This window comes from Trichosurus vulpecula, chromosome 5 (assembly GCF_011100635.1).
Source record: "Trichosurus vulpecula isolate mTriVul1 chromosome 5, mTriVul1.pri, whole genome shotgun sequence".
NCBI classification, from domain to species: Eukaryota; Metazoa; Chordata; class Mammalia; order Diprotodontia; family Phalangeridae; genus Trichosurus; species Trichosurus vulpecula.
Genome location: NC_050577.1, coordinates 57,374,025 through 57,389,397, shown reverse-complemented (window position 1 = coordinate 57,389,397; position 15,373 = coordinate 57,374,025). Strand labels below are relative to the sequence as shown.

Genomic DNA, 15,373 nt, shown 5'->3' with positions numbered 1-15,373 from the left:
GACAAGAGAAAGGAGAGAGAAAGAGAAAGAGAGAGGAGAGAGAGAGAAAGAGAGAGAGAGGAAGAGAGATAAAAAGAGAAAAGGAGAGAGAAAGAGAGGGGGGAGAGAGAGAGAGGTGGGAAAGAGTGTAGGAAACACAGCATAATGGATATAGAGATGGCTTTGGCCAGGAAAGAGCTAGGTTCAAGTCTTACCTCTGATACATAATGTTTGTATGACTCTGAGCAAGTCACTGTCCTTTGCATCAAACTTGGTGGGCCACAAGTGGCCACAAAACTCCCAGATATATCAGGGGACCAGATTAAAATGTAATTGGAAAATGTTTAACAAAAATAAAAAAACATACAATACAACATAGATAATGTTAACTCGTGATTTTCTAAGTCAATATGTGGCTAGCAGGGATCCGTTTCCATTTAGGTTTGACATCACTGCAGTAGGCAACTCTCTAATTCTATTATAAGTTGCAGAGGAGGTGCTGACCCGCATTTGCCAAGGGAATTTCCTTACCTGGCAGTTCCCTAACTCTATGAGATCACAGCTCTAGCACCTATCCCCATACATTTATATGGGGATACATACGCTACAGGGTGTTCCTAAAGTCTGGACACATAGGCAATTGATGGCAATGTGGAGTTATTTCATCAAGTTCACGTGAATCTTGCCAAGTGCATCAACCTTTGCATCACAAATTATGGAAATCATATTGAAGGTGTTATTTGTTAATATTCCAATTAAATAAAAATTTCATCATTTCATTTCTTGAAAATATGCACATTTTCCTGTGTGTCTAGACTTTAGGAACACCCTGTATATTGATGTTGTTAGTATACTTTGTCCTCTTCTTATTTCACAGCATTAATACGATTTTTTTTTCATTTCATTGACTCGTAGGTCAAAGATTAGCCTTTGACAGGTCTCTCCAGTCAAGATAGAAGGGGATCTCTCTCAGCTTGACAGGAATTCCCTTGATGCAGGACATAGGATCCCAGGAACAAAGTAGATGCCCCTTCACTTGCATCAGAGTAGAATCATTTGCTGTCTTAATTCTTAGAGGGAATTGCCTCACAATGAGAGTAATTTAACAGCCTGTCTTTAATGTCATTCTCCTCTGGTGACAGCTTGTAGGGCTTTGATTTCATGTCTGCTACACGGCCTACTCAGGGAACAACACACCATATGAGTCAGGCAGAAACAACCGTCATCCATATCCAAAACAAAGCATTAGTTGCATTCTTTTAAAAGCCAGTGTGACTCCAATTATTCAGTAACAAAATGCAACAATAGGAGAAGTCAAGGGATCGTGGAATTATAAACTTACTGATCAACTCAAAACAAAAGCTCATGAGCCCCCATCAATGTGTTTGATTTTACTAGTCAGCCAGAAGACACAATTCAAAACAAAGGCATCTAATAAAACAACACAGAAGGAAAAATAGCAATAGATCACCATCCCCATAAATCTAGAGTACTCTCTTCTACAAATACACACTCTCAATGGAACAAATGGACACATATAGAGATGACATGTAGAGGGATACATATGTAAAGAACATGTATAGCCATGACACATGTATGGAGGGGAAATGAGCTTTCTGTACTGTAGGACTGTCAATATCTTCTGATCTCCTCATACTGCTCCTACTGGACCTGCCCTACACTAGTCTCTGTTAGGCAGTGCTCCACTGATCTTAGGATCATTGTTAAGTGTTGCTCTGAGATGTGTGTGTAGTTGTGGAAGTCTCTCTACTTCTACCTTCTGATTTCAGCTGGGTTCTTCAGCTAAGATTTTATCCACTCACCATAAAAGGAGTTGGATACACATACTTTTAGCTTAGATACTTGATACTTAAGCTTTAGCTTGTTTTGTTTTGTTTCACAAGGGAGATAAGTACCAGAGCAGGGAAAAGTTCTTAGTTATTTTCCCTTAGGGAGAGAAAACTATCCATTTTCAGTCCTAGCTTTTATTAACTTAGCTTCTTTCTCCAGAAGGAGAGGCTTGCCTCCAGGGACCTATTTCATTTGTAATACATGTTAGCCAGAAAGCTGAGTAGAACCTGCAGGGACCTAATTTCTACCCCTTCCCCCAAGAGAAACATCCCAGAAAAGTTTCTGTCTTTTTAGCTATTGTGTCTAGAATTGACCTATAGTATGTTGACTTCAGGCAATAATCTGATTTAGAGTTAGAAATTCCTTCTAACTCTCACTCAACCTTTTTGGGGATCCTGTAACCTCAAATTCCATTTGGGAAGTGGGAAAAGAGGTCTCCCAAGGAAATATGAGAGAGCTACATGACTCTCAAGTCCCAAGATTTTTCCTAAGCCCTTCTCCCTACCCCCAACATCCTTTGATCTCTCTGCAAGTGAAAGGAAGGAAGGTGAAGGTCCAAATCTCAGGTTAAGCTTCAGGGCAACAGCATTCACTATCTCAATTCTATGTTCCAAATTCCTGCTTTTATTATGTACATGTGGCTGACAACAAACTCCTCAATCTTTAAATTCCCAACTTTTAAATAATTTTTATTTTTTCTTAGTTGATTACTTCATTATGAGGAGGAGAGGGAAGGAAAGAAGTCTAACTTAACTTTAATAGCAATGCAAATAAACTACACCTGAATTTTTCACATTCACTTACTTTTTTTTTCTTTAGCTAGGCAGTTGCTACAACTGGACTATTATGTAAATAAATTCAATGTGAAGGTAAATATAGAACCTACATTCGATTACATGCCATCTTGGGGAGGAGGGGGGAGGAACCCAAAAACCTACGTAACTGAATGTTGAAAACTAAAAATAAACATTGTTAAAAAAAAAGAAAGATGATTGGCTTTTTCAGGGAACAGAAGATGGGTCAATAGAGCAAGAGATAGGGAAGGTAGGCAGCCACCTGGCATGCAATGTACAATAAAAGATACTTTTTGATATACCTTTTTATAAGAGTACATGTTTTGAAATTTCCATTTTTCATGTCATCTATTTCATGATAAGTCAAACCATAAGTACTACAGGGAAAGCTTAAAGGTTGCTGCATATAGTAATGCTCACAGTGTCTGGCTGTCAAACTTTACATGGAAGACACAAATGCCTTGCATTGGCAGTAGGTGAATCAATAGAACCACCATTTAAGAAAATGCAGATTCTTCACTAGATTGTTGATCTGAGAACAAGTTGTGGGGGTTTTTAGAGTGGGGAAAGGTGGAATTTCTGGCATGCCACTGCCTGTATCTTGGATGTTAAAATGTTGACAATGGCCTAGTAAATAATGTGACCTTCAAGAAACAAAGCCTTCTTGGACACTGATGAAAATACTAGAAAGACTCGCTTTTACAAAGCTAAATGGAAGGCTAATACATTGGTAGAATTTGTTTACTATCTATCCCACTGCTGAATCTCAGTGTGACTGACTCAATCATCAATTAATTTAGGTTTGCTTGATTACTTGTTCTTATTCTGGGGAAAACCCTAAGGAGAAGGGGAAAAAACATTAAGAAGTCTTTGTTATTGCATTTAACTCCCTTGGAGTTGCTTCATCTGCCAGGTGTTAAAGATTTAATACTTGTAGCAGGTTTTAGAAACAACAATCCCAATGTTGCCAAATATGGGGTGTGATGGACTGTGCACTGTGTACACTAGTTGACAACATTGCTAACCCCACCCCTTTTCTAACTGCCACGAATTTCCTTATTAATTCTCATCTGGTGCTGTAAAGCAATCAAAGGGATATTTTGGCATTTTCTCATAAATTAGTAGAAGCACACAGTCTCTCATCAAATAATTAAATATAGATTAACCATTTTATAAACCCCATCTTACAAATACACCAGAGAATCCTCTTTTTCCATAAACCTCCCTCATCTCTCTACTTCAGGGGATCTCACACCTTAAGTAAACGCGAGTGTCACAGGCTTTACAAGGTACTAGCATGATCAGTGCAAACACATTTAAATATGTCATGAATGTGTCAGCTGTGAGAAAAGTCACAGCCAGCATCACCCCCAACCAGAGACTACAACTTCTGAAGTCCAACAATTCAATTCCCTTAGATGGTATTTAAAGTTTCTGCTCGAGTTGTCTTCTCTACAGAATAAGAGCGAAACTCCTTTCTCTGAAAATGTCTCTTCAGAATCCTTCTCCTTGGCAGTTACCTTAGTCAGGGTCTCGGGGAGTTTCATCTTCACCCTTTCTCTCTGGGCATCATACAATCTTTCTCAGCCATGACAATTAAATGTCTCCAAGTTCCTATTCTCTCACCCCTAAAGATGTAATGATAATATCCAGCATCTCTATGAGACATACTATTTAAACTAGGTTTATATACCTAAAGGTCTGGAACATCTAAAACTGAATAGCAAAGTCCCTGTCATCTATTCAATAAGACTATTTGTTCCTATTAAATTCTTAACTATGTTGGAATGTTTCCTTTTTCTTAAAAAAAAATTCTCTCTAGACTTTAGTGACTAAAAAAGAACAAGTATAGCCACAATTCTTCCACAAAAGTCCAACTCCAATGTCCTATGGCACGAAAGAGACTTTAGATTCTCAAAGATTTTGCCAGGGGGTACAAGCTCCCACAGGTTTTACCAAGCTAGAAGGGCTTCCAATACAATAACAGTGGCAGACTCTCTTGGCTGCCCAAGGACCATCCCACTTCAGTACAGAAAGGCTTATCAACATAAGTTTAGTCTCTAGGTAATAAGGTCTTTAGCCATCTGTGAAAAGTATTTTTTAATCGCTCTCAGTCTTGTGCAGTCCACTTCCATTTCATCAGTGATAGTAGTAACAGGGCAGAAAGGAAGGGACAGGGCAGATCATGCAAAGAATCTGTTTTAGACTATCTAAAATAATTATGTAACTGATGATATTCTAAATGTGATTCTTTGGGCCGACAACCAATAAGCTGACCTTCTGGATACTGGACATTTCCCTCTACACTTGAATCCTTTGACCCATTGTCCTATCGTTGTTTATGCCTTGCCAATCACCAATTGTGGGCTACTCCCATCATATTTCTCTGCACTGGCAGGTATTTCCGGAGGACCTTATACAACCACACTTGCTGAGTCTATTACAAACTGATGTCATTTACTTTTACCAGGACTCTCGCCACTCTACAATAATCTTTTTATTCTTCCCTAAAAGGCTATTTCACATCCAAACGTTTTGTTCCAAAACCTCTCTTACCTAATCAATACTCCTATGCTATCTCTCCCAACAGTGGGCCTGAACTTATAACTTACTGAGAGATTTCCCCTTCTTTTACTCCATCGTGTTTCTCAAAGCCCCTCACCAGAATCCCCTATTCTTACATCCTTTATTCCATTCTCTGATGAAAAGATAGTCCTTCTCCTTATCCAAGACCAATACCTATATTTTTGTCCTTGTTTCCCATCCACTCTTGTCTTCTTTGGGAGCTTGTTCCCAATACTTTCTAATCTTCAATCTGTTCTTGTTGCCTACAAAGATACCCACGTCTCCCCATACTGAAAAAACAACTTTGACTCTACTATCTCCTTAAATTATCATTTCATAACTTTTCATTCACTCATTTAAAAAACCATCAGTAGTTATTTCTTTGACTTCTTATCCTCTCACACATTTCTCAGCTACTTGAAATCAGGCTTTGAATCTCACCAAGCAAATGAAAATATTTTTCCAAATTTACCAATGATCTATTAATTGTTAAATTCACTAGCCTTTTCTTAGTCTTCCTGTATTTCATACTATTTTCCTTCATTCTATGTATGATCCAGTCAGACTTGCTCCCCAATGGCAGCATTCTATCTCTGTATTTGCATAGGTTGGCCACCTCTTAGAATCTCTGGCATCCATCAGGGCTTAATTCATCTTTTACCTTCTATAGAAGGTAATTTACCATTCTATAGAATGCCTTTCTAGTAACCCTTCCCCCTCCTCCCCACCTCACTGCTGTAAACTTCCTTCACAAGTAATGGGTATATACATATCTGTTTATATGTTATACAGTAGAATGTAAAAGAAAAATCTTTAAAAGAATTCTTTTCCATTTTGATCTTGTTTCCCTGGCATCTGGTACACTAAGCTTGTTGGACTGGACTGATTAACATAATATTGCAGAACTCCATTAGATCCATATTTGCATCCTTAATATCATCATCATCATCATCATCATCACCAATAAATATTTATTAAGCATTTACTGAGTGTCAGGCACTGTGCTAACTGATATGAATGAAACCAAAAAATATAGCAAAGTTACTGATAAATGGAAAGAGAGTGCAGATTTTCCTTGAAAAGTTAAATAAAGGACTTGGTGGGACTGATTTCATTCTATGCTGAAAGACAATTTAGAAACAGTTTTTTTTCATGGAATACAGTCCTCTGCCTTGCAGGGTACATAATAATCATAAGCAAAATGATTTTCCAAACTAGGTCACTTCAATGAAAAGGGGGACACAGAAGAAGGCAGGGTAACATATTTGAAATGATGATTCAAGATTAAGAAATGTAGTAGACAAAGGCCAGTAGATTTCTCAGAAGCATCTTGATCATATATCATTAGTAACTTCTTCAAGGAAGAGTCAGAAGGCATTGAACATGAGGATATAATTTCACAGATGCAAAAAAAATCTGAAAGGGAATATATCTCAAACCAGGGATTCTTAACATTTTGGGCAGCATCTGGTGAAGCCAGTGGAGCCCTTCTCAGAATAATATTTTTAAATGCATAAAATTCAATATATAGGATTGCAAAGGAAACCAATTATATTTAAAGGTAGTAATCAATTCTTTAAAAAGTTCAGAGACTCCTAGATTTAGAACCTCTATCTTAAATGAATAGAAATCAGCAGCTACATTTCAGAATCAGCTTTCTGCATTTTTAGGTCATTGCCTAATAACAAGAAAGAATAAAGATAAGAAAACCCTTCATACAATTACAGCCTTAGAACAGTATTTCTGATGTGACACTTCTTGCCATATGTAAGTAATCTGTAACTCAGAAAAATGGGGCACAGATTAGAGTAAGCGTCAGATCTTATTGCCATCAGTTTGTAGAGAAATTTGAAAATGAGGCTGTAAAACCGTTGCCACAGTGAGGAGGATTAAAGGACCCAGAAACCTCCTTAGTGAGCAGACACTCAACCTCCTTGTCAATTGGAGAGAAAAGGGGGACAAAGGCAACACTAATTTAAATTCCAAACTCATTTGCAATACAGATGGGAAAAGATGATAGAAGATTAAAATTGTACTCCACAGTTTTATGTGGAGTACATTAAACATTAAACTCAAACATTAAAAGGCAGTGAAATGGAGAAAAAAAGTCTGCAGAATAACCACCAATAAACCAAAATAGGCTAAATGATTACAAGAATATTTGAAGATGAAAGGACAACAAATATGGGCAAGATGGAACAGATCTGCCTCCATTTCTATATAAATCTATTCTCATATATGATAATAAAATAATAACAAAATGTTTTAAGGCTTGAATATTATTTACCTGCATTATCTCATTTGATCCTCCCTGGAATTGCCTGAAATAAGTACTGGCAATATCTTTATCTTCATTTTAGATATTTGGAAATTGAGGATCAGAGTTGCACCATCATGCTAAAGTCATTTGCTCAAGACCATGGTCATACAAATAGTTTCAGAGACAGAATTTGAATAGATCTCTCTTGATTCCAAATCCAACACTCCTTGCATTGAATCATGATAGGAATAGATAAGGGCATAAAGACTGTTCGCAGGATTTATTGGTACAACTAACTCCCAGGTAAAGAAACTTCCTCTGCCAATCCAGGTATATAACTCCTCTATAGTCTTACTTGTCCTGAGAAGTTAAATCATTGCCCAAGGCTGGTTCTCTAGATACCATGAGATGATGCTTCTCATACATGATAATAGAACCACCACTTTGGGACTTAATTTCTGATGTGTTATATTAATAGATGGAAATGGTGCTTAGGGGAATGAAGTTGAAAGGAGTGTCTGGATGGTCCAAATAAACATTCAAGAAATCCACACTGAAAATAATGCAAAGATCCCAGATGGTATTACCAATAAAAAGGGAATTGAGATGACATCAGTCACTATTGGCCCAATGCTTACTTCTCAAATCTACAAAATCTTCATGAAATTGTTCTATGAAGGTATTGATGGACAAAAGCAGAAGAATGGAGTAGAATTTCACTGATCACTTTCTTAAGCGCATTATATCTTCAGACACAATCCACTGAAAGGTCTAGATAATATGCGTTACTTCTGCATTTATTGTTTGTTATCAAGGGAAAGGAAAACTAATTGAATAAAGCCTTAAAAATAATAAATCCTTTAAAATTGCAGCCTTAGGGGCTCTCTTCAAGTAATATTTCTCCCTGAAGCATATTCTATAATATAAAATTCCTTGATAGGTTCACCAAAAGAAATGACTTTGTCTAATGATCTTCTATTAATACAGAATAAGCTATAAGAAGTTGGAGACATATGCTTGCCAATCACCACTATGGAGGCTATCCTGAGCACAATCCAAATGGAAGAGGGAGTCTTTGAAAACAGTGAGGTCTTCCAGAAGTTCTTGGTTGTTGATGACATTGTGCCAATCACATCAAAACCCGGAGTTCTCCAGGGTCTCCTCTGTGAGATCCACAGATACTCGAAAGAGATTGGCCTAGCAATCAACATAGGAAGAACCAAGTAGGCTAAGGTGTCATGTTATCTATATCATGACATACAGTCAGATGGAGATCCAGTGTACAAATATCTCTAGTAGTCATTGTGTATGAAAAATTATCAGAGTGAAGAATTAAGTAGAAGTAGAGTCAGCTGAATTGCATTTGGAAGGTTGTGTAATTCCTTCAACGACCATAGGCTATTCCTTGGCACAAAGCCCATCTTTTTTTTTTAACCAATGCTTTCCCAATGGTGTCTTATGGTTGTCACTTACATAATGAATTAATGAATGAATGAATGCAAAAGCATGTATTAAAGACTTACTCTGTATAAAACACTGTGCTAAGTGTTGAGGAGACACAGAAAATTAATACAGTGCTTTCTCTCAAGGAGCTCACAGTCTAATGGAAGAGACAACAAATATAGTAGGTTTTGGTTGTGAATGAGATAGAAAAATCTCATAGTCCTTAGAACAGTATGGTGTTAAAGCAGGTGATAATTCTTTTTAATGTCATTTCCACTGATAAAATTCTATTGGTTTCTGATGTCAAACCATTTGACAGTATCAAAGACTTTGGTGGCAAAAATTCTTTTTCAGGTCTTCAGTAGCTACAGCTATAGCACCTTCAGAACTTTCCTGGATATGTCTCTATGGATGTTGTTTCTCAGGAGTATAGTTGTGAGGTTTGGGCTGGAAGACAGACTGGTGGTCTGGGCAATGTTGCTACTCCCAGGGCTCTTGGGCTTACTCCGCTTATAGATTACTTGGCATTGGTAGTGATGAGATAGGTAGGCCCCCTGTCCGCAGTGATTTCTCTACTAAATCATGGTTCTAAGACTCAGGCCAGATATAGGAGCAGAAAATAGGCATGAAGGGTTACATTATTCCTAAGACTCTTGAGTTCAGTGTCTTGGACTATCTCCAGTGGAGTCTAAGGACTGGTGGTGATGGTAGTGATTGTTTGACTTGCCACATACATCCCACCTCCTAGCTTACCTCCCAGTTACCCCAATGTTTTAGGTAGGCTAGCTTGCCTACCACATAGATGGCAATTAGTCAGTATTTGATGGGGATGGCTGATCCATTGTTTGCCTTGATGACAGCAGTAGGGAGGAGGGATTGGGTTGGAAGCAAGACAAATGGTCTGGGGGAGGAGGGGTGTTGCTACTCACAATGCTCCTGGGCCTACCATCCTAGGCAGTTTCTATCCAAGTCTCAAGGGAGGTAGTCTATGGTGGTAGTCATTTATTTGGCTTGCCTGCCTCAGGCTGCCTCCTATCCTTTCCTCAAGGTGTCTAACTGCTCAACACCATTATCTCTGAGAAGGATCAAAATGGTGGGTGTCCTAAAGAACAATAGAGAGATCCACAATGGTTTGTAGCATATTGCCAATGATCACTTGTGTGCAAGAAGTGGCATAAGAACCGTGAGTGATAGCAGGCATACAAGAGAGCTTGTTGGCATAGTAGCTACTCAGATGGACTTGGACTCAGGAAAACTGATGTTTGGATCCTGCCTCAAAAACATATTAACTATCTGGCCCTAGGCAAATTATTTAATCTCTCCAAGGCTCAGTTTTCTTATCTGCAAAATAGGGACAATAGTAGCATCTGCCTCATGGAGTTGTTATTTGAATCAAAGGAAAAAAGTAATGTATTTTGAGAGCCTTAGTGTTATACAAATGGTAGCTATTAGGACTCCCACAGTCACTGAAACGAAGTCAAATATTTTGCCAGGAGCATTTATAGTTTCAAAGCCTACTAGTTTTGGTCTTTGTATAGATTTTTTCAGAAAATCTACACATTCCTCTAAGTACTTCACATAGATAAAATACAGGATTTTATATGAAGTCCTAATTTCAAGTTGGTCTTAACTGATTGCCCAAATTTGAGGACAAAGGAACAAACCCCCCAAACATTTTCTTATACGTAGGAAATTACCTACATTATCTAACCCTCTTATTTGCCATATAGCAATTTCTCCAGAGGCAACTGAGTTTCAGAGAAAGGAAGCCCTTGTGGGCCCTCGAGTGGTTGGTCTGAGCCAAAGCCTTTCCTTCATGTTTCAGAGGACACCAGGCTGCTCTCCAGCTTTGTAGACAGTGAAACATTTAGTATGCTTGCCTCTCCTTGTTTATGCAGCTGAATTTAAGTACTGTTGTGCAGGGGATCTTCAAATCTATGCTTTGTTTTGTTCATCATCTCTTCTAGCTATTTTCTCACCCAGAGTTTCACTCAAGGAAGAAAGAAAAAAAATTAGACTGCAAGAAAAGTCGGCCATGAAACAATAACTTTCACAGCCTAGTACTGGAATTTATCTGACCAGATATTCATTTGAACTGAGGCAAAACTGGTCCAAAAAAATGTTGAGAGTATCTTAGAATAATGCATTTAAAATAACATTTTTGGGCCAAACTTTTTTTGGGGGTGGGGGTGGGGCTAGATTTAAAAAAATCTTCGAAGTAAACTTATAGTCTCTCACTTTTAATAAGCCCTTGTATATCATTTAAAAAGAACATGCCATTCAAGTGAGCTTTCAGAGGACACTGAGAATCCATAATTTTCTAGACAATTCCAGAAAGCTCTGATTTCTCTTTATAATGGTATAAACCAAAACTAAAACTATTACATAGTTTTTACATAGTACATAGATATATACTCCAATGCTTATATAATATATGTAATCTCTGGGGACCACAAATAAGTTGAGTGGATATTCAATTATTTACCTTTCACTCATAGCAATGAACAATTCTTTGTATCAACAAGACATTTTGACCATGGAAAACAGTACGCATTACCAGTAAACATCTGAACTTTCCCTCTAAGTATTGGGAAAGGCTTGTTTTTGCCTCCCAGATACATTCCCCCATCCCCACTCATGCCAGATTTTCTGATTAATTCTGGACTAAAACTATGATCTCAGCTTAACTCAAGAGTTCTTAACCTGGGGTCTGTAAACTTGATTTTTTAATGTATTAATACTATATTTCAATATGATTGATTTCTTTATAATCTTATGCATTTAAAAACATTAGAAGTCTTCACTAGGTTCCTGAGGGGGTCCGCAACAACAAAAGGTTATCAACATTGGAGGATTAGGCAGAGGAAGAAAAATTAATAACTTTTTTAAAAGTTTTGCAAGCACCCTTCTTATCTTTAAACACAAGCTTTTGCCTTTATTCCCCCTGCTTTTCGAGTCCATAATCTTACAGCAATGAGTGCTAATTTCCTGGGAGAAAACAGAGACATTCGGCAAATTCAGCATTTCTAAGTAGATTGTAGGCTCAGTAGAATGAGCAAAGGAGAAGGAAGGAGAAAGAAACAAAGAAGAAGAAAGTTCATATTTGGAAATAAATGCCTCCGGCTGCTTCTGGCAGCAAAAAATAAAACACTCTGGAGGGTCACATTTTAAGGCTTACTGGAATATTTCCCTTTAAGCCAAAGTACCTGCTTTCTTTAAAAGTATAGATTTTGAGCACTTGGCCCAAATGTAGCAATTGTATTGATAGCCATCCCAAGTATTTTCATGGAAGTTAGGCACCCTGAAGTAAAGGACGGTCAGAGTCCCTGCTCAATTTTGATTGTGATGCAGCTATATTGCACTAACCAGATTGCAATCCTCTTGCATCCCATGAATCCGATGTGGGCACCCAGTTCTCTCCAGTAAGGTTTGGATGAGTCTCCTTGAGTAGTTCTGCGAGTGGGTATAGTTATCACTTGAGAGAACATGTAAAACTTCCATCAGCTGACCTGGGCTCTGAGTATAGATGCCATCCCGGGCTGTGGGATTCTCTTGCAGAATTTCTGGAACAACGATGGGGAGTAGAAAGAAGGACACTACCCCCCAGATGGGATGCTTTGTCCTTAAATGCATTTCTGCCCCACACTGGAGCACAATTCTCTCTTGGATGGTGATCTGCAGACTGAAGTTCACAGTTTAAACTTGAAATCTGAGGAATTTCTGTGCTAAAAGGGGGGAAATGGGCTTTAATTAGAATGAATGCAATGTGTTTGAAAGGTTATTAATTGTGTGGCTAAGCTGATTTGCAATGACAAGCTGTCACTAAACAACAGAGGGTCTGTAGGTAGTTTATAACCCCAAACAGCAGGAAACTAAGATGATTGTTACTTAAAAAATTCTGTAGAAACATTAATAGGAGGCATGATTTTGTTATCTTGCCTTCATGTAAACAGTCAAAGGTAAGTAGTAATAAAAACAAGTTTCTCATTTCATTGCTACTTTACCGAATGTCTGCATTGGAAGAGACCCCAAGGTCCTCTTAATCTAACCTCTGCCGGAACAGGAAATCATCTACAGTATCCCCAACCACTCAGATTTGTTATCAGATTTTTTTTACATTGTCCCCAGATTTGCTCTCATGCAACTCTCAAGCCTTGCCCCTAGTTCTGACCTCTTGGGCCAGCCAGAATGAATCTAATCCCTCCTTCTATGTTACAGTCCTCCAAATAGTTGAAGACATCCATTTAGTCCTTCCTTAATCTTCTCTTCTCCATTTTAATATTCTTTGATCCTTAAACTCATGATCGTATATCATAATATAAAGTCCATTCACCATCCCGGTCACTTTCTTGTCATTGATATACTTAAACTAGTTAATGTCATCTATTTATTTATGTCAATTTCTGGTTGGTCAAAATTATTTACAGGAGTCTGCAACATAAAGGACTCTCATTGTTTCACTGTAAAATCCAATCCAATTCAGCAAAACTTGATCAAACATCAGCTGAGCCAGACATAGTGGTAAGTGGTGGGAATAGAAGGTCTAAAATGAAGAAGTTCCTGCCCTCAAGAAGCTTACTATGAGAAATAGATTTCCATAGCTATACAGTGTCTCTGTCTCTCTGTCTCTCTGTCTCTGTCTCTCTCTCTCTGTTTCTCCTCTGTGTCTTTCCCTCTCTTCCTGTCCCTGCCTCTTTTCTTCCTTACTTCCTACTTTTCTTCCTTGACATTTTTTTCCTACTTGCAGCTTTGTTCTTTCTCCCTGTGGTTCCCCATTTCTCACTCTAATCAATCTGGAAACAAGTATATAAAGTTAAATCAAATAGAAAATGAATCCCATTGTTAGCAATATGTGGGGGGGAAATCACATTTATTGGAGGTTAGAAAGTTGTAGTTGACTCAAACATTGGAGACTAGGGAGGGAAAAGTTAGTAAAAGAAAATAGAAATTCACAAGGCTGACTCTGTCTTTACAAATGTTTTGTGACAGGTCAAAGATGCCATTTTGAACAGCTCAGAACACGTACTCTTTCCTAAATACAAAAACCAGACTGCACTCAAACCAAAATCATTTAGCTATTGTTTTCCACAATGAATTTCTTCTTTGTTATTTAGGAATGATTAAGAATCAATAATAAAGTCTTAAGAAAACTAGAGTTTGAAGATCTCAGTAGCCCTGATAAATCCAAGTCACTATCTGGTCACTGAAGAAAATAAAAGTAATCTTAGAGTTGACTAACTTCCTGTAGAAAATAAATCTGTGGAATCCAGCTGTTAATGGAGTGCAGGAGGCTAGCTGTGTCTTTTGTTAGAATCTGGCCTGCAATCTAGCTAACAGTTATTGTGATGTTGTAACTGAGAGACTGGGATTACTTTCAGTGTTTAAAAAGAGTTTAAGTTACTTATGTTAGCATTTAAAAATGACGGAGGAAGACACAAACATTGCCAAACCTAGTGCTTACCTTCAGTGAGAAGACAAATGATGATGTATCTGGAGCTTTGCGGCCTTTGAATCTCTGAACGTATTTCACAGCTACAAAGTCCTATGTTTTTAAAATTCCTTGATGGTGCACTGGGAACTGGAGAGGATTAGTTTATTGAGGCCTTGAAAAGTTTTCAGTTGCTATGGAGAGAGCTGCTCTTAAGGTAACAATGAAGGTGGATAAAAGTTAGAACATTTTTCTGCCTGGCAGGTTTTCAGAGTAGCTAAATAAATGTAGTTCATTAATTAATGAGCTATCATTTTGTATCAGCATTCCCCAATTTGCTGTGAATTGACTGCTGGTACTTACTTTATCGCTGGTCCCTTAAGGGAGAAAACCTTGATTAAAAGCCCGAGGACGGCCCAGTTTTGTAGAAGAAACTTTTCCAACAATTTCAAAACACATTTAGGTGCAGGTTATTTCAGGTTATATGTATTGTTTTTGTTGTTTTTTTTTCCTGTTGAATCTCCCAATTCCTTTCAGTTTTCTTTAGTAACCGATACAAATATAGAAAAATATTGTCTTTATTAAAACATAGACCACCGTTGAATACTGACTCCACCCTAAAAATAATCTTTTTGAATAAGGTATGTGTATATATGTATGTATGTATGTATGTATATGTGCATATATAATGGGTATAAGTTAACCGTAGCAAATTTCTAATAACAGCCTGTACTCAAGAAATGGTCTAAGAGCTATAATTGAGAAAAGGTATGATCAGAAGAAAGGGAGGCAGGCCAGTCATGCAACAAGAATAAAGAACAGATAGACAGCCAAAGGGCCTCCCTGCTACCCACAAAACATGAAGAAAACGAAATTAATTCTTCTTAGTTTCCCTTCTCATCCCTGTTCCTTACTTTCTGGACTTCAAAACTGCTTCCCCTCTATTGCTGACTCATCCTGGAACTCTTCTCAACACCTGGGGAGTAGCCCTACTCACCCTGCAACATCAACAAGGGAGCCCATCTCACCCTCTCAAGTTGGTGAATTCCTCTT

The 15,373-nt window shown here is 37.9% G+C and overlaps 1 protein-coding gene across 2 annotated transcripts in view; it reads right to left on the bottom strand.

Annotated features, from left to right (window-relative positions):
- Window positions 1–14,431, bottom strand: part of SLC39A12 (solute carrier family 39 member 12) — a 114,412-nt gene extending 99,981 nt beyond the window's left edge. For both annotated transcript variants that reach the window (XM_036760310.1, XM_036760311.1), the window contains exons 1-2: window positions 14,354–14,431; window positions 12,259–12,617 (exon numbers count right to left, since the gene is read on the bottom strand). In XM_036760310.1, coding sequence (XP_036616205.1) covers window positions 12,259–12,525 — 267 coding nt within the window. In that variant the 5' untranslated portion in view covers window positions 12,526–12,617; window positions 14,354–14,431. The remainder of the gene's footprint in view (window positions 1–12,258; window positions 12,618–14,353) is intronic.
- Between the last annotated feature and the right edge of the window lie 942 nt (window positions 14,432–15,373).